The following is a 19524-nucleotide window of genomic DNA, read 5'->3' on the forward strand; positions in this document are numbered from 1 at the left end:
CGGAGTCCAGGTTAGAGAGAAGCCCTGACTCAGCAGTGATGCAAAGACAACTTGGGGCAAGATTCAAAGAGCTTAATCCATTGGGTGTCCAGGAAGTAATCTAGGAAAAAATAAACAGGCCTCATCTGGTAAGTGTGCTCTGGTGTTACAACCTCAGAACAACAGGAATGCTGTCATTCTAGAGTACCTCTCTGTAGCATTCCTTGCCTGCCATCCTTGATAGGAATACAGTGCTCAGCAGCCCCCAGGACACCACATCTGGAAGGTGACCTCACCCTTGTCTTCATAGCTCCATTTCTGGTGTAGCTTCAAGAAACCGAGGATCATTTCAAGGATTGTCCGCCGCTGGTTGCTCTGTAATGTTTTAAGGGGTACTGCGGTCAAAGAATATTTTAAAGGATTTCAGTCCTGCTCCTCTGGAAGTGAGGAAAATTATCCTTTTATGTAAGAGTGTCAGAAAGAGTGAACAAGGGAACCAGAAGAAGCTGACGGGAGAAAAGCCCAAGATGTATTATGTGGGAAAAGCTCAATGCTTAGCTCTCTCTCTGTGAAAAGGATCCTAGCAAGGGTCCCACCATTTCCTCAAAAGATTCCATTTCCTTACCTGACTGTGCTTGTGGAACTGTTCCAGCAGTAAAGGCAGTACGTTGCTGGTGATATGGTCACAGGCCCGAGCAGATGCACCTGCAGCTGCCTGCAATAGTTTGGCACTAGGCCACACCAGTTTCATGTCCGGTTCACACAGATGGTGCCTGCAGTCTAGAGAGGCAGCACATCACAGACCTGGGGAGTAGGCTGAATGCTGCCCGATTCCCCTGCAGTCTACAGGAGCTGGAGATTGAGACTTGGGACAGTTTGCTAGCAGTTACCACTCAAATTGTTTTCAAATCAAAGTACAGCTCCAGCACCCAAGTCACTGAACATGGGGGGCTACTCATGAAAGGTCACTGGCCTTAAGAAACTCCTTTCTATTGTACTCAACCCCTTTTCTGGATGCCATGGTCCCATTACCCTGTAGAATGTTGCTAAGGAAGGAGTCAAGGAGGTCCTCGGCATCAGCCCTCAGCACAGAGCGAGACAAACACGCAGTCAGGGAGTGGAGGGCTGCCAGGCCATCCGCCTCCACCCGCTCACTTGCCGTCTGGAACACCTGTCAGGGAGGGATCCCATGGCTACTGAGGTGAGCCTGCACTAGGTGAGAGCCCACCCACCCACTGCCTATTTCCTTTGGGGAGTGGGGTTTGAGAACCTTTAGGGTACAGCCATAGAAATTAACCCTTCAAGTGAGTTTCTTCTCAATGGGTGTATTCTCACCAAGTCCTTGGTCCCACTAGAATTGATACACATACTTTTTGAGAAACAGGATACCAACTTTGAGCAGGGGCTGTTGGGATCCCCTTTCCCGAGTCTCTTCTTCTCCCCTCTTATTCAGTATGGTGCCAGATGCACCACGACCTGTGCTCCTTACCATGGAAGGACAGGAAGTGGGCACTATGCAAAGGTGATCATGTGCCATCATCAAACAGCTGACCCTTTCCCTTGTCATTCAACCAGAAGTATGCCCGCTTACTGGCTTGCTGAATAACCAGGCCAACAACAGGGAAAAGGACAGGCTGTGTTATTTCCCGTCATGTCCGGCAACTGGGAGTTAACAGTAGTGAGTTTATCTAATAAACACTCACCTCTCTGCGGATAGAAGCCCAAAGGCTGGGGAGGAAGTCTTTCAGTTCCTTCTGTCCGTACACAGCACAGCAAGCATTCTGCCAAGGAAAGCGCAGGCATCAGCTATCTACACAATCAGACTTCCGAGGACATGCAGGCACCTCAGTAGAATGGCACCTGAAGGAGCATGGCTCTCAGCAATAGAACCAGCAGGATTTCACAAAAGTCGTATCCAGGTCACAGAAAAATGGAAGTTCATCCCGACTGATGGAAAACAAGCATAGAGTTCAGCCTTTCCTCAGCTGCCACTCAGTTACTACGGGACCAGACAGTTAGGTAGCTGGTGCGAGGGATTGCTTTAGGCCAACATATAAGCCCAGATTCTGGTTATCCCTCTCATGAAGGCCACTGGATTATATTCCCTGGCTCTCTGCTATATTTGTTAGTGCCCCTGAATTGTCTAGACAGCTGGACCCTGGAAAGAAAGAAACCACTCACCAGAGTCTGCAGAGAATCCAGCTTGGCACTCAGAATCTCAGAATCTACTTTCTCAATCAGCAGGGGCAGCAGGAACTGTGGGAGAGAAGGAAGAAGTGAAGTCTGAGATGGGTAATGTTGTAGCAGTGCCAAGGCCAACTATGTCTTTACTGCCACCAGTCCCCAGGGCAGGACCTACATCAGAGAATTACAGTTGAATCAGGAGTTGTGACTGTAAACCAACCTTCCTGCCAATCTGTGGCCAGACTCCCAATTAACCTGAAAAGTGGGCTAGCTGGCAACACTACAAGATTAAGAGAGCACCATATAGCGACTGGATTATTATTTTAAACAAAGATATGGTAAAGTTTTCTACTCTGAAGGTCTGAAGATACTTGCCACACAAGCCTTAAGACATTTGCGGGATGCCATACGCTAAAACGTATACTGGATCTTTCTTTTTCCCATACTCTTACTATTCTTTCTTCAGAGCCTTCTTTGGGTTGAGGCTACATACCTAACCTTGGCTAGACCCACCTCAGCAAATCGCGGTGTAGAAGCCAGCACAGCTCGAAGACTCAGGATGAGGTCTTCTCTCTGGATACCATGGGGATCATTAGGTGGCTGGAAAAGGGAAAAGGGCCATGGGTTTGCACAACTCTTCAGACCACCCTTGGACACAGGATTCAACCTGGCAACCCTACAGAATAGGGTGATATTTATACCCAGTCTGGCAGAATAGTGTGATAGAAGGCCCCAGCAGGAAGACATGCTTACTCTCACATGTTCCTCCTTGGGAATTTCTATCTGTTGGGCATTTATGTTCTATCTGATCTATCATCTCATCATTTGAGAGACAAACACCTCAACTTTCTGGTATGTTACTTTCTTCTTTGTATATATCCTATGACTGTATGTTAGAAGACATTGTTTTCCCTTTAAAATATATATACTTTTAAAACTGTAATTGTTTTGAAGATAGGGTTTATGTTTTTTAATTTTTTAATGTTTATTTATTTTTGAGAGACAGAGCATGAGCAGGGGAGGGGTAGAGAGAGAGGAAGATACAGAATCCAAAGCAGGTTCCAGGCTCTAAGCTGTCAGCACAGAGCCCAACATGGGGCTCGAACCCACGAACCAGGAGATCATGACCTAAGCCAAAGTCAGTCGCTTAACTGACTAAGCCACCCAGGGGCCCCGGATTTATGATCTTTTTTTTCCTGCTTAATAAGGTACATTTTTCTGTGGTATTATTCTTTCATAACATTAGGTTTTGTGACTGTTTCTATTTCATTGTGTAGTTGAGCCACAATTTATTTAAATAATTCCCCTTTGATGGACATTTCTATTTTCTCGTTCTTATAAAAAAGGTATTAATTCTCTCAACATAAAAAGCATTGATGGTTTCTGTGTCAAAAAGCCAGTCTGAAGACGTGTATCAGATTTTCTTTTTCCTCTTTAGAAACAAACACCAAAAATACAGCAAAAGGATTTTAAGACATAAAGCTATAGGTGCCTGGGTAGCTCAGTCAGTTAAGCATCTGACTTTGGCTCAGGTCATGATCTTGCAGTTTGTGGGTTTGAGCCCCGTGTCAGGCTCTGCACTGACAGCTCAGAGACTGGAGCCTGCTTCAGATTCTGTATCTCCCTCTCTTTCTGCCCCTCCTGCGCTTGTGTGTGTGCTCATGCTCTAAGATAAATACATAAACATTAAAAAAAAAAAAAAAAAAAAAAACAAGGGGCGCCTGGGTGGCTCAGTCGGTTGGGCGACCGACTTCGGCTCAGGTCATGATCTCGCGGTCCGTGAGTTCGAGCCCCGTGTCGGGCTCTGTGCTGAGCGCTCAGAGCCTGGAGCCTGATTCGGATTCTGTGTCTCCCTCTCTCTCTGACCTTCCTCCATTCATGCTCTGTCTCTCTCTGTGTCTAAAATGAATAAACGTTAAAAAAAAAAAACAAAAAACATAAAGCTAGAGGCACCTGTCTGGCTCAGTTGGTACAGCATGTGACTCTTGGATCTTAGGGTCATAAGTTCAAGCCCCATGCTGGGTGTAGAGATTATTTAAAAATAATAATAATTAAAAATTAAAAATAATTAAAACAATAAGACATAAAGCTAAAGGTTGAGGAAAATAGGTTAAGAGATGTTAGCAATAAAATTTCAGAAGCTAAAAAGAAGAAGGATAAGAAAATGACTTAACAGGGCCAAGACAACAGTCTGAATCCTCAGTAGTCTTGGGAAACGCCTACTCAAAAAGCTTTGCAACTGGCAGTACCAGGTGCCTTTGGAATTGGGAGTGGGGTTAGAGAACCACCTAGATTGCTTCCTAGCTCCTCCCTTTCTTCAGCAGAATCTGGACGTTTAATTCTCTGGAGAGGGTAAGACAGAGGTCCCTAATCTTGGAGATGTAGGTGCAGTAGTGGGCCTGGGAAAATAGGGTACCTGATCCAAGAGGAAGGATAAAGGAATCCTGAGGATGATGGTAAAGGAAGATTTAATATCTACTTTGCCTAACGAGTAGGAAGCAACCAGTTGAGACTATATGTATGGCCAAGTTAAGAATGGTTTTTAGGGGCGCCTGGGTGGCTCAGTTGGTTAAGCGGCTGACTTCGGCTCAGGTCATGATCTCGCGGTCTGTGGGTTCAAGCCCCGTGTCGGGCTCTGTGCTGACAGCTCGGAGCCTGGAGCCTGTTTCAGATTCTGTGTCTCCCTCTTTCTCTGACCCTCCCCTGTTCATGCTCTCTCTCTGTCTCAAAAGTAAATAAATGTTAAAAAAAAAAAATTAAAAAAAAAAAAGAATGGTTTTTACATTTTTTTCCTTCTAATTCCAATGTGGTTAACATACAATGTTAAATTAGTTTCAAGTGTACAATATAGTGATACAACAATTCTATATAATACTCAGTGCTCATCAAGATAAGTGTACTCTTAATCCCCTGGTTTTTACATTTTTAAATAGTTGGGGGAAAAAAAACCCCAAAAGAATAATATCTTGTGACATATGAAAATTATATGAAATTTAAAGTTCCATGTCTATAAAGTTTTATTGCTATACTCTGTACCACACTCCAGTGTCTACGGCCATTTTTGTTAGAACAGCAGCATTGAACAGTTGTGACAGAAATGATAGTCTGGAAAGCCTAAAATAGTCACTATCTGGTCCTTTACAAAAAAAAGTTTGCCCAGCCCTGCTTCTAGAGTGAGTGTACATGCATAGTGAAAATCAAGGGAACCATCACTTATGCTGACGTGATCCACTATGATGATGCAAAGACCATAAAGCATATTTCTGATACAAGAAACTAAAATAAACAGATTTAAAAAACAACAAAAAGAATATTTCTTTAAAAAATTTTTTTTAATGTTTATTCATTTTTTGAAAAACAGAGGGAGACAGAGCACAAGCAGGGGTGGGGCGGAGAGAGAGGGGGACATAGAATCCGAAGCAGGCTCCAGGCTCTGAGCTGTCAGCACAGAGCCCGACACAGGGCTCAAACTCACCAATGGTGAGATCATGACCCGAGCCGAAGCCAGATGCTCAACCAACTTAGCCACCCCAGGTGCCCCCCCCCCCCCCCGCCGAAAATATTTGATAGAAATAGTTACCCTAAAGCCAGGTGTCTCTCATTTTAATTGACAAGAGCTTTGTGCTTCCCATACAGACCGTAGTGCAGAAGAACATACAAAATTCTGCTTGAGGAGCACCTGGCTAGCTTAGTAGGTAGAGTATGTGACTCTTAATCTTGGGGTCATGAATTCAAGCCCCACATTGGGTGTAAAGCTTCTTAAAAAAAATCTACACAAACGAGAAATTCTATCATTATAACTTTTTTTTGTGTGTAGAATATCCGAGAAAATACATAAGCAGTTGGGGGCAATGATCATCTTTAAAAGGAAAATGGGTGGTTGGCAGCAAAGGGGCTTCACTCTCTATCTTTTAAATACTGAATCATGTTCACTCTATTACATTTCAGAAAAATGAATGACATACTCTTTCCTGCCCCCAAATTATAAATGCATGTATTCCAGCAATTCCACTTTTAGGAATTTATGCTACTGTTCTACCCACATATATATGTGAAATGATACATGTACGGGATATGTAAGTTGCAGCATTGTCTGTAACAATGTAAGATTAGCAAGAACCTTTATCCTATAGAGGACCAGTGAAATTAATTAGGTATTTCCATTGAAAGGAATACTACGCACCCATAAAAAATAAAGAGCTAACTTATATACTGTTATGGAACACTCTCCAGGATATACTAAGTGAAAAAGGCCAAGTACAGGAAAAGTGCATACATACACTGCCATCGGTGGGGGGAGGGGAGCATTTGCTTACGTTATGGATGAAAAAGTTCTGTAAGATACAGACCTAATTGATAAAATGGTTGACAACAAAGAAAGAAATGGTGGTTGATAGATTTTTCACCCTTTTGCACCTTTTAGGTTTTGGATAATATGAATGTATAATTTTTTCGAAACAAACACAAAATAAAGCAAAAAAAGAGAAACCTGGTGGCCTAACAAAGAGCTTTCAAGATTTCAAAGGCATAACAAGTTCTTGTGAGTTAGAAAGTGACACTGATTACAAAAGAGACGAAGAGAGGGGCGCCTGGGTGGCTCAGTCGGTTAAGCGGCCGACTTCGGCTCAGGTCATGATCTCGCGGTCCGTGAGTTCGAGCCCCGCGTCGGGCTCTGTGCTGACAGCTCAGAGCCTGGAGCTGTTTCAGATTCTGTGTCTCCCTCTCTCTGACCCTCCCCTGTTCATGCTCTGTCTCTCTCTGTCTCAAAAATAAATAAACGTTAAAAAAAAAAAATTAAAAAAAAAAAACACAAAAGAGACGAAGAGAAATTCAGGAGAGGTGGTCCTAAGGACCATGGTGTCAACTGGAATAAGCTGGTAAGCAATTCCCCACGGCAAAGATGGCTGTGTAACTTTAAAGGCAGTAAGAGTCAGTACTGAGATGTTAGTTGGTTTGTTGTCATAGAACTTTCATTTCTTCAAAACCACTAATGCTTGCAGTACACATATGCATGCATACCCATACAATGAGGAGATCCTGAATTTTTGGAAATAGAAGGGAAATCAAGATGCAGAGTAGGAGGAAGGTCCAAGGGGGTCATGGTCAGAGCATGCTGTGTATACTGCACTGAACTGTGTCTTCTTTGTTTTTTCAATTTTGTTTCTTTTGCCTGAGATCACCCCTCAGACTCCAGGATCAGATCCTCATTCCTTAGAAACCAACTGAAATCTCATCTCATCTGTGAAGTCATTTCCTGCCTATTCTAGCTCACAATGAACTCAGTCTTCTCTGAACAATTAGAACGCCACTTGTTTTGGTCCATAATCTCATATTGTTACTTAAATGTTTTAGCCTTCAAGGGCAGGAACCATGTTTTACAATCCTGTAGCCCTTGGCACGACGTACGTTGTTAAGGAGCTTAAGGAACCCCCAAATACCCGCTGAATTGACTCCCTCCTCTGATGGCCAATGCTTCTTCATTCCCAGTTTACTAAAATGTAAGTTCACAAGGGCACAGATTGTCTCCTTTGTTCACTGCTGCGTCCTCAGTGCCTAGAACTGGACCTGACTCACAGGAGGTACTCAATGAATATTTGAATGAACCAATGAATGAACAAATGAATAAATGGTGCTACTTACAGGGGTAAAATCAATAGGGAAGTAACAAGATGTCACTTCAAACAACTCCTCCACAAAGGGTCCTAAGGTAACAGAGAAACAATGACGTCAACTTACAATTTTCACTCATCTGACAAGCCCCAACCAGCTAATTCAAGGCTACAAGGGCATACCCAGGCTATAGTCCCTAGAGATGAGGTCATGGACGATGCGGAAAGCCACCAGAAGATTTCGCGGATCCTTTTCCCCATCCATCACCTGGATGAAGCCAAAGGTGAAGTCAGCTCCTAGGCCCTTCAGCTCTGGGGAGGAGAGAACAGGTCACTATCCTTCCTCAAGACAGAAAGCTGGGCTTTCTTCTGGCTTGTGTTTTCCCTCTACTATCATTGTCCCACCTTTGCTGCTTCCCAGAGCAGACTCTTTTTGTTTTCCTATTCTGAGAGAGTGCATAGTGAAGAAGAGATATGCAATATATAACCATTAGAGGTAAGAGGTTTTTTTGGTTAAGTTTATTTTGAGAGAGAGAACATGAGTGGGGAAGGGGCAGAGAGAGAGGGAGAGAGAGAATCCCAAGCAAGTTCCTCTAACAACGTGAAGCCTCAGCAGGCTCCATCTCAGGAAGCTAAAATCAAGAGTCCACACTTCACCTACTGAGCCACCCAGGCGCCCCCTTGAGGTAAGAATTTAAAACATCGGTCCATACCCTATCCTTCCTTTACTTTACTGGGGAGTGAGTGGACCCCTCCCAGTTTTCCTTCATTCTTTTCAGAGTATGGGCTCTCCTATATGACTACCAAGCTAAACACGAGTCCTGGTAATGGGGGGAAAAGGGATGTGCTCGCTTTTCAGACTTGCCAAAGAACCCTGCCTTTTACCTTCTTCCCGGGTTCGCATGAAGTTGGTGATGATACTGTAGACTGTGTGTCGGTCCACCTGAGGCAGGGACTTGGGGTGAGAGAGACCATAAGTAAAGAAAGTACTCAAAGAATACCTAAGCTGACAAAATTACTTCCTGCTTCACAATCTCTAGGTGGGCAGTGCTCTTTATACTAGCATAAGAACCTAAGAAGAAATGCAGAGAAAGGCTATGGCTATTGGACTACCAGTTATAGCAGGGGAGCCAATAACCAAAACCTGTCTGCTTTACTTTCTTTAGGTTTAAGAGGATGCAGGTCAGACATAATAGCATGGCTACTTCTCCTTATATAGTAGCAAGGACTAGCATTTAAACATGGTCAGGGATCTGAAAAAGTTCAGGACTTAGAAGGCAGTATCTTTTGCTACCTAATCCTAGTTATGTCAAGGCTGAGAGACAGCAGAATACGAAAGTGACCGTTATCACTCACCTGGACGTGGACCTCCTGGAAGATGGCTTTAAGTACAGAGACAGCCAGCCCTGGGGGCAGGGCCACACACAGACTCTGGGGGAGAAGAGGAAATGTGTGAGTACTGAGGGAATTCTAGCCTTCAAGACAGAATCCCCAAAACAGGCCTAATTAGCTACAGTGGGAATCACAACATCCAGGTTCAGGAAAAAGCACTAAGAGTGAGAAACATGGTCCCTTTTCTCGAGTTGATTAGTTCTCTACAGCTCTTTCCACTCTGGTTCTGAATTCCAGTCCCCCCAAAATACCTGTAATCTCTAGACTAAAAACAGAAGTGAAACTGGCTGACACTAGTTTATTCCCCACTTGGGCATCTGCTCCTCATGATGTGGGAGTCTCATGCCCAAAACACAAGGACAGAATTCACTGGAAAAGGGCTCCTGCAAACACAGTATGTAATGAAAAAAGGAGAACTCACAAGTGCCCTCAAACCTTGCAGGACAGATGGGATCACAAAATGATGATCCTTCAGCCGGTTCTCATAGAATAGGATCAGGTGGACCACTGCACAAACCAGAAATGCAGCCATTATTTTACACAGGCTCCTTCCCAAACTTTGTAAAGGCTGTTCCTGTTTGGGCTTTACTACAAATTTTCTCCTCCACTAAGAGATATGTCCCATGCCCTCCCATTTGAGGGTGCCTTGATCAGTCAGGAAAACAGGTGAACACCTTTTGTTATCAATTCTCACATAGGTCTGCATTTGAACCCACTTACAACCCCAGAACTTCCTTTCTATAGAACCAGAATGGGCAAACTTTCTCAAAGGGCCAGATAGTAAATATTTTAGGCTTGTAGGACATAGTATTGGTCACAACTACTCCACTCTGCTCAACTTGGCCGCTGTAACAGAAAAGCAGCATAAACAAGGTAAATAAATGGTTGTGGTTATACGCTAACAAAACATTATTAATAAAAATAGGCTGTAGTTTGCCCACTACTATGCTATAAAGGATAAAAAATGTCTAAGGAGGGGCGTCTGGTAGCTCAGTCAGTTAAAAGTGTCTGATTCTTGATTTCGGTGCAGATCATGATCTCACAGTTCCTGGGATCAAGACTGCCTCCGGCTCTGAGCTGACAGCATGGAGCCTGCTTGGGATTCTCTCTCTGCCTTTCTCTCTCTGCCCTTCCCCTGCTCACGCTCTCTCTTTCTCTCAAAACAGATAAACAGTAATAAATAAACTTTAAGATAAATAAATGAATAATGTCTAAGGCTACATTTGAAATCCCAGTGTCAGCCTCAATACTTATCTCTCTGCCACATATACCAGTGAGAATGAAGATACTGAATTAGTGGTTCACAGATTCCTTATGCCCTCCCTTTTTTCTTCCCTCCCTATAAAGTTGGCTTGAATAGACAAGGAAGGAGGCCTTGGCTCAGCAATCTGGGAAGATACTCCTACTAGTGATGCCAGTACCTTCCTTCTCCAGGAGCAAGGAGTGACACTGGAGTAGCACCTGTGACAGAAGTTGGATTCCTCGTGCCCGAGTTCGGGGTTCTGGATTCTCTAGAGATGACCTGGGGGAAAGTAGGATATAGAGAGCTTGACATAACCCTGTTGAAACTTTTGAAGGCATAAATATTTTGAAATTAGTCACACTCACCCCCCTGGGCATGGAATCCAGCCCAGGAAAGGTGTTCTGTAGGTACTTAGCATTACAGATAACAGTAAAGCCAGAGTCTAAACAGCCAATTCCCAGATTGATCTGGCATTCATTAGAGGCTCATCTGACACGACCGCCAACAGAAGCATCCATCTCCAGGCGCTGATTGGGCATTTGGCTTATTCTTATATGATAGTGACCTTCCTCTGAAACAGAGCTTAGCAGCTACCCACAGGGCTCAACAGATCATGGGCAGCTGCAACTTCTACCCAAACAGGAGAATAAATATATTACTGCTAAGAAAAAAAATGCTGAGAGCAACCAAGATCTTAGGCCGGGGTGGGCAGGGGGGAATCTTTATAACTGCAAGTTTACAAAGTAAGATGGTCAGAATAAATGTTTTAACTATTTAGGATTACTGAATTGGAAAACCTGGACTGAGGCAATAAGGTAACTTATCTTCAGAATAGGTCTTATAGAGATTACATTGAAACATACTTGAAGAAATCTAAGTAAGTTAATGTAGGAAGTAGAAGATTTCTGAAGGAGAAATGACTAGGACATTTGACTGAAATCTCAAGGATAAGGGTGTCTATACCTAGGGGTAAAGGGAAAAAATAAAATCACTCTTGACAGGAATAGAATAGGATCTTGTCGAAAGGCCCTGTTAAGAAGTGGAAAACTTGGTGTTTAAAATTAGACCAAGGCACACAAGTGTTCATATCAGCATTATTTAGAATACCCCAAATTTGGAAACAACCCTGATATCCACCACCTGATGAATGGTTAAACAAAATGTGAGATATTCATGTAACAGATTATTCTTCAGCAAAAAATGAAACACTATCAAAAGCCATAACAGGGATAAACTGAAAACATATACTAATGGGCATCAGGTTTCTGAGGTAATGAAAATGTTCAAAAATTGATTGAGGGTTGTATAAATCTGTGAATACACAAAAAGTGATGAACTTTGTGACATATGAATTACATCTCAATAAAGTCATTTTTTTTTTTAAATGGACCAAGGCCACACATGAGTAGAAAGGCCAAATGGTCTCTCATGTGGGAGAGAGACATAATAGCGACCTACATTCCACCCCACCCTCCCAGTTTTCTAGTTTTCTGCTTCAGAAAACAAGCTGGCTGAGACAGTTAACCTTTGTAAATAAAACGTCAATTTAGATGGTCTACCAAGTATGAAATAGGAGAAAAGCAGGCAACAGACAACAAGCACATACTCCCTCTGGTGCCTGGATATCTGGTTTTAACACTGATCTTCCAGCTGTTTCCTCAGACCTTTTCCTATAGTGAGGATCTGGTGCAGGGTCAGCTTCCTGGCAAATCCCCAGGCAGGGCCCACAACAGGTCTGAGTCAGAGCCACACTGACTAGAATCCCATGGGGCAGGTAGGTCTTTAAGAGGCACAGGAGGAATCCCAGCTCTAATTAAATAACAGTTGATGGCCTTCAACCACCCATCTCACTCCAAACTTGTGGGCTGATCCAGGAACTTCCAACCCTTCCTCCCTTAGGGACTTAAGTCAGGTGGCATCAAACTTGTTTCAGGAGAAACACAGGCTTAGACTGAGGCAGAGAGGAAAGGAGGGTACTGGGCTACAGTAGGAGAAGTTCAGGACCAGTCAGGTCCAGGAAAGCAGCAGTGTACAACACAACCTTTTCAGAGTGCACAGGCAGGGCTGGGAGAAGGGAGCTCTACCGCACAGGCTCTTACCCAAGGGCTTCCACCACTTGTAACACTGTATAGCTCCCAGATTTCACATCTAGAGGAAACAAAAGAAAAAAATATAAACCCAGTCCCAGTATTGAAAGGATCTAATTACCAATGTTTCCTGCCTACCCTAGGGGCACCCTAGAGCCCCTTCTACGTAAGAGGTATTACTGTAACACTTCAAACATGCAGCTTCAATTATAGAAATTGAAAAGGAAATAAATGTATCGTTTGTAGATAATGACTGTATACCTAGAAAATCCAGAAGAAATAACTGAAGAAATACTACAAATAAAATAATTCACAGGACTCCTGGGTGTCTCAGTCAGTTAAGTGTCTAACTTCAGCTCAGGTCATGATCTCACGGGGTTCAAGAATTCAAGCTCCAAGCTGGGCTCTCTGCTATCAGCACAGAGCCCACTTTGGATCCTCTGTATCCTTTGTCTCCGTCTCTCTCTGCCCCTCCCAGGCTCATGTGCTCCCTCTCTCTCTCAAAAATTAATAAACATTAAAAAATAATTTATTAGCTGAGTACAAAATTAGTATTATGAAATTAAGAACCTTCACATATACATATATACACAAAATGCCCTGTAAAATGATACAAAAAGGAAAAAAGATCCTATTTATAATAGAAAAAAAAAGGGGAGGGAAAAATACCTGGATATAAACTTAACAAAAAATGTGAAGAACTGAATAGTGAAAAACTTTAAAGCACCAGTGAGGAGCACAAAAGAAAATCTGAACAAATAGGCATGCCATATTCATGAAAGACTCAAGAAAACAGATCTCCCAAATTAATCTATAATTTTAAACAATCTCTATGAAAATACCAGAATTTTTATTTTGGGGGGAACGAGATAAACTTATTCTAAAGTTAAAATGCAAAAAAACACCCCACATAATTAGGCAAATTTTGAAAAAGAACAATGGGGGAGGGAGGGAAGGTAGACCTTCCAGATATTAAAAAATTGTTATAGGGGCGCCTGGATGGCTTAGTCGATTAAGTGTCCGACTTCAGCTCAGGTCATGATCTCATGGTTCATGAGCCTCACGTTGGGCTCTGTGCTAAGAGCTCAGAGCCTGGAGCCTGCTTCAAATTCTGTCTCCCTCTCTCTGCCACCCACCCTCCTGCCTCCCTACTTGTCCTCTCTCTCAAAAAAAAATAAAACATTAAAAAAAAATTTAACATGCCACAAACAAACATTAAAAAAAATTGTTATGGGGTGTCAGGGTGGCTCAGTCGGTTAAGTGTCTGACTCAGGTCATGATCTTATGGTTTGTGAGTTTGAGCCCCACATCTGGCTTCTAGCTGCTCCCCGCCCCCCCCCCCCCCAATTTGGGCTCCACACTAAAAAGCGTGGAGCCTGCTTGGGATTCTCTCTCTGCTCCTCTGCAACTTGCACATTCTTGCTCTCAAAATAAACTTAAAAAAATTGTTTCAAAGTCACAATAATACATTTTTGTATACTTTTTTTAGTGTGTACTTTTGAATATACTTGAAGATTTCTAGAATAAAAGTAAAAAAACAAAAAAACAACCAGCATAGTATGAGTTCATATTTTTAAACAAAGAAATCAATGGTACAGAAATAGTAGAGAAAGTCCAGAAAGAAATACAAATGCATATGAGATGATGATTTTTAAAATTTCAATTAATGGGAAAACTAGACTACTCAATAAACAGTGATGGAATGATTGGGTAAATATTTGGGGAAAAAAGTCTTGACTTTGAATCTTTCATCAAAGTAAACTTTTCAAATGGATTAAAGAAAAAGACATGAGAAAATTCCTAAGTATAAACTAACATTATCAGAAGCCATTGAAAAAAAAAAAAAAGACTGGTTAGGGGCACCTGGGTGGATAGCTCAGTTGGTTAAGCATCTGACTCTTGATTTTGGCTTAGGTCATGATCTCATAGGTTGTGAATTCACTGTCTGCAATGACAGTGTGGAGCTTGCTTGGGATTCTCCTTCTCTCTCCTTCTCTCTGCCCCTCCCACTCCCAAGCTTGTGCTCTCTCAAAATACATAAACATTTGAAAAAAAAGATTGGTTAAAATCAGCAACATTAAAAAACTGGATTTTCTGCAGGACAAAAACAAACAAAAAACATCATTAAGACAAACTAGAGGGGCGCCTGGGTGGCTCAGTCGGTTCAGTGTCCGACTTCAGCTCAGGTCACGATCTCACGGTTCATGGGTTCGAGCCCCATGGTTCATGGGTTCAAGCCCCACGTTGGGCTCTGTTCTGACAGCTCAGAGCCTGGGGCCTGCTTTGGATTCTGTGTCTCCCTCTCCCTCTGCTCCTCCCCCACTCATGCTCTGTCTCTCTCTCAAAAATAAACATTAAAAAAAAATTTTAAAAAAAGACAAACTAGAAAAACATATTTGTAATTCTTACAACATAGGGCTTTTTTTTAACCAACACATAAAGCTCCTACAAATCAATGAGGAAAAGATCAACAACCAATTTAAAAATGGGCAATACCTTGGGGCACCTGGATGGCTCAGTCGATTAAGCATCTGACTTTGCCTTAGGCCATTATCTCACAGTTTGTGAGTTCGAACCCCCTTGTCAGGCTTTGTGCTGACAGCTCAGAGCCTGGAGCCTGTTTCAGATTCTGTGTCTCCTTCTCTCTCTGCCCCTCCCCCACTCCTGCTCTGTCCCTCTCCCTCAACAATAAATAAATGCACATTAAACAAATTTTTTTTTAGCATGGGCAAAACCAAAAGAATGAACAGGCATTCTACAGAAGATACTCATATTCACAACAGAAATACAAATTAAACTATATGAAAGTCTTGTTTTTATGAAAGTCTTGTTTTTAACATACTAGATTGGTAAAAATAAAAAATAACTTTGTAACACACCTATGTTTGGTGATGGTATGCAGAAATAGGCATTCTTACACATTACAAGTGGAGTATAAATTGGTACAACCCCTTTATGGAAGGCAATTTGACAATATGTTTAATAAAAATTACAAGTGTATATATGTTTTAATTCAGTGAATCTTCTCAAAATTTATCCTATATCCTTGTAAAAGTACAAAATAGTGCATACTACACACATACACACACACGCTGATAATGGGACATGATCTAAAATCCAGACAATGTACAAAAATAATATATACAATACTAAGTGCACAGCATTGTTTTTAAGGGGAAGGAAGGTTGTTTCTATTTGCATTTATTTATTTCTCCAGAAGATAAAAGGAACTAATATTGGTTGTCTCCAAGGAAGGACACTGGATGGCTAGGGGGTTGAGAGGTAGACTTAAAAAAAAAAAAAAAGATGTTTTACTGTGAAATAATTTTAGAGTTAGAGATTAGCATTAATGTATTACTATTAAACTCTAGACTGTATTTAGACTTTACCAGTTTTTCCACTAATGTCATTTTTCTGTTTCAGGATCTAATTAAGGATACCACATTGCAATTAGCCATCATGAATCCTTGGTCTCCTCTGGTCTGTGAAAGTTTCTCAGTCTTGTCCTTAAGGACCTCGATATCCTAAAGTACTTTATAGAATGTCCCCCAATTTGGGGTTTGATGTTTTCCTATTGTTTAGACTGGGGTCATGGGTTTTGAGAAGAATAGCACAGAGGCAAAGTATCCTTCTCATCATATCATATCAATCATACCAGAGGCACAAGGTATCAATATGACTTATTTATTATTGGTGATTTTATTTTATTTCATTATTATTATTTTTTAATGTTTATTTATTTTTGAGGGAGACAGAGAGAGAGCGAGCAGGGGAGGGACAGAGAGAGAGGGAGACACAGAATCCAAAGCAGGTTCCAGTCTCCAAGCTGTCAGTGCAGAGCTTGACGTGGGGCTTGAAGTCACGAACTGTGAGATCACAACCTGAGCCGAAGCTGGATGCTCAAATTACTTGGCGAAGGTAATATCAGCCAGTTCTGTGAACTACAGAGGTACTATTTTTCCTTTCCCATACTATCTTCTTTAGAAGATTCAAGGGGGAGGCAGAGATTAACCTCCACTTCCTAGAAAGGAATATGTTGACCTACCTATATTATATGGAATTGTTCTGTAAGGAAGATTCATTTCTTCTTCCCCCTTTATTTATTCAGTCATTTATTTTACAGCAGCATAGACCCATGTACATTTATTTTACACTTCAGGTTATAATCCAATACTAGGTTATTTTGCTGTTCAAGTTGTTCTATCTTTGGCTGCAGGGAGCTTTTTTAGATTGGCACCTGTCTTTTTGACTTGTCCCATCCATCCATCCATCCATCCATCCATCCATCCATCCATCCATTTTTTTTTTTAACATTTATTTATTTTTGAGAGAGAGAGAGACAGAGCATGAACGGGTGAAGGTCAGAGAGAGAGGGAGACACGGAATCTGAAACAGGCTCCAGGCTCTGAGCTGTCGGCACGGAGCCCGACACGGGGCTCGAACTCATGGACCGCGAGATCATGACCTGAGCTGAAGTCGGACGCCCAACCAACTGAGCCACCCAGGCGCCCCCATCCATTTATTTTTTAAAGTTCATTTAGTTATTTTGAGCCGGGGGAGGGGGGGCATGAACAGGAGAGGGGCAGAGAGGGAGAATCTCAAGCAGGCTCTGCGCTGTCAGCATAGAGCCAGATGTGGGGCTCTATCTTATCAATCGTGAGGGCATGACCTGAAGGGAGATCAAGAGTGGGATACTTAACCAACTGACTGAGCCACCCAGGCACCCCATTTATTTATTTTTTATAAAGTTTTATTAGAACACAGCCAGCTCATTAGTTTTTAAATTTTATTTATTTATTTAATATATTTATTTCTGAGAGAGAGAGAGAGCACAAGCAGGGGAGGGGCAGAGAGAGCAGGAGAGAGAGAATCCTAAGCAGGCTCTGCACCTTCAGCGCAGAGCCTTATGTGGGGCTCAAACTCACAAACTGTTAGATCATGACCTGAGCCAACACCAAGAGTCAGATGCTTAGCCGACTGATCCATGCAGGCACCCCTCAACGATTTTAAGAAATCTTGGGGCGCCTGGGTGGCGCAGTCGGTTAAGCGTCCGACTTCAGCCAGGTCACGATCTCGCGGTCCGTGAGTTCGAGCCCCGCGTCGGGCTCTGGGCTGATGGCTCAGAGCCTGGAGCCTGTTTCCGATTCTGTGTCTCCCTCTCTCTCTGCCCCTCCCCCGTTCATGCTCTGTCTCTCTCTGTCCCAAAAATAAATAAACGTTGAAAAAAAAATTAAAAAAAAAGAAATCTCTACACCCAGCGCAGGGCATGAACTCACAACTCCAAGATCAAGAGTTTCACACTTCACCGACTAAGCCATCAGGTGCCCCTGTTTTAAGTCATCTCTATACCTAGTGTGGGGCTTGAACTCATGACCTCAAGATCAAGAGTCACATGCTCCTGGGGGTGCCTGGGTGGCTCAGTTGGTTAAGTATCCAACTCTTGATACTTAGGCCAGCTTAGGTCATGACCTCATGGTTCGTGAGTTAGAGCCCCACATCAGGCTCTGTTCTGACAGCACAGAGCCTGCTTCAGATCCTGTCTTCCTCTCCCTCTGCCTCTCCTCTACATTCTCTCTCTCTCTCTGTTGTTCAAAAATAAATAAACATTAAAAAAAAAGGGTGGGGGGCGCCTGGGTGGCTCAGTCAGTTGAGCGTCTGACTTTGCCTCAGGTCATGAACTTGCGATTCATAAGTTTGAGCCCCGCATCGGACTCTGCTGACAGCTCAGAGCCTGGAGCCTGCTTCACATTCTGTGTCTCCCTCTCTCTCTCTCTGTTCCTCCCCTGATACACTCTGTCTCTCTCTCAAAAATAAATAAGGAATAAAAATAAATTAAAAAAAAAAGTCATATGCTTTACCAACTGAGCCAGCCAGGCACCACATCGTTTCACTTTTTAAGTACTTTCTTTTTTAGCACTACGAAATACTATAGGCTCATCCTGTAATTTCTCTATCCGAGCCCTAGAATCAGCCTTTTCTCCGAGAAACCCTGATTCTTTTTACTGGAGAATGCTATTACAAACCAAGATCTGGGTATAGCTGTGCTTGCTGCTATTGGGATACCACTGCTCCTAGGCCCCACTTAGCTGGGAGACACATATGTCCCAGGGAGAGCTGGGAAACACATATGTACGTATTAACCCATACATATATGTACATGTATATCTTTAATTATTTTTCTATCTGTATATATTAAACTAAACATGGGGCACCTGGGTGGCTTAGTCAGTTAAGCCTCTGACTGTTGGTTTTGGCTCAGATCATGATTTCATGGTTCATGAGTTCGAGCCCCACATCAGGCTCTGCGCTGATGGTGTGGAGCCTGCTTGGGAGTCTCTCTCTCTCCTTCTCCCTGCCCCTCCCCCATTGTGCTGTCTCGGTCTCTCTCAAAAATAAATAAACGAACTTAAAAAGAAAAACACCTAAATATAAGGTCATGTTAAAGTCTCCAGCTATAATCCAGGACCGCAGGGTCCATTCTAGCCTCTCTCCTTGTTGTTTGTAATTTGTTTCTCTGACAGTGAGAAATCTGGTTCCCATTATCTACCATTTATTATTTTTTCAATCCTAGTATAGCAATAAATTACTTTCCAAATTGTCAACTTCTGTGAGAAACAGATTTATAAAAGCCAAGTGTGTTTATGTACAGTTTTGTCTTTTTTTTTTTTTAAGTTTATTTATTTATTTTGAGAGAGAACGTGAGCAGGAGAGGGGCAGATATAAAGAATCCCAAGCAGGGGCGCCTGAGTGGCGCAGTCGGTTAAGCATCCGACTTCAGCCAGGTCACGATCTCGCGGTCCGTGAGTTCGAGCCCCGCATCAGGCTCTGGGCTGATGGCTCAGAGCCTGGAGCCTGTTTCCGATTCTGCGTCTCCCTCTCTCTCTGCCCCTCCCCCGTTCATGCTCTGTCTCTCTCTGTCCCAAAAAAAATAAATAAACGTTGAAAAAAAAAAAAAAAAAAAAGAATCCCAAGCAGGCTCCACACTGTCAGCCCAGAGCCTGACACAGGTCTTGAACCCACAAACCATGAG

At 42.7% G+C, this 19524-nt stretch overlaps 1 protein-coding gene across 3 annotated transcripts in view; it reads right to left on the reverse strand.

Moving 5' to 3' along the window:
- The window catches only part of MMS19 (MMS19 homolog, cytosolic iron-sulfur assembly component), a 34656-nt gene that overhangs the window by 7460 nt on the left and 7672 nt on the right, over positions 1-19524 (reverse strand). For 2 of the 3 annotated variants that reach the window (XM_047073237.1, XM_047073236.1), the window contains exons 2-14: positions 12507-12555; positions 10586-10686; positions 9586-9671; positions 9129-9203; positions 8658-8727; positions 7956-8084; positions 7804-7865; positions 2677-2763; positions 2161-2235; positions 1683-1760; positions 1012-1150; positions 605-759; positions 276-354 (exon numbers count right to left, since the gene is read on the reverse strand). In XM_047073237.1, the coding sequence (XP_046929193.1) occupies positions 276-354; positions 605-759; positions 1012-1150; positions 1683-1760; positions 2161-2235; positions 2677-2763; positions 7804-7865; positions 7956-8084; positions 8658-8727; positions 9129-9203; positions 9586-9671; positions 10586-10686; positions 12507-12555 (1185 nt within the window). Of the gene's footprint in view, positions 1-275; positions 355-604; positions 760-1011; positions 1151-1682; positions 1761-2160; positions 2236-2676; positions 2764-7803; positions 7866-7955; positions 8085-8657; positions 8728-9128; positions 9204-9585; positions 9672-10585; positions 10687-12506; positions 12556-19524 lie in introns of those variants that run through there. The other variant, XM_047073238.1, reaches the window with a different exon arrangement.

Source organism: Lynx rufus, unplaced genomic scaffold, assembly GCF_022079265.1.
Source record: "Lynx rufus isolate CCGP_SWC_20201006 ecotype Redwood Valley unplaced genomic scaffold, mLynRuf1.p SCAF_11, whole genome shotgun sequence".
Classification (NCBI taxonomy): domain Eukaryota; kingdom Metazoa; phylum Chordata; class Mammalia; order Carnivora; family Felidae; genus Lynx; species Lynx rufus.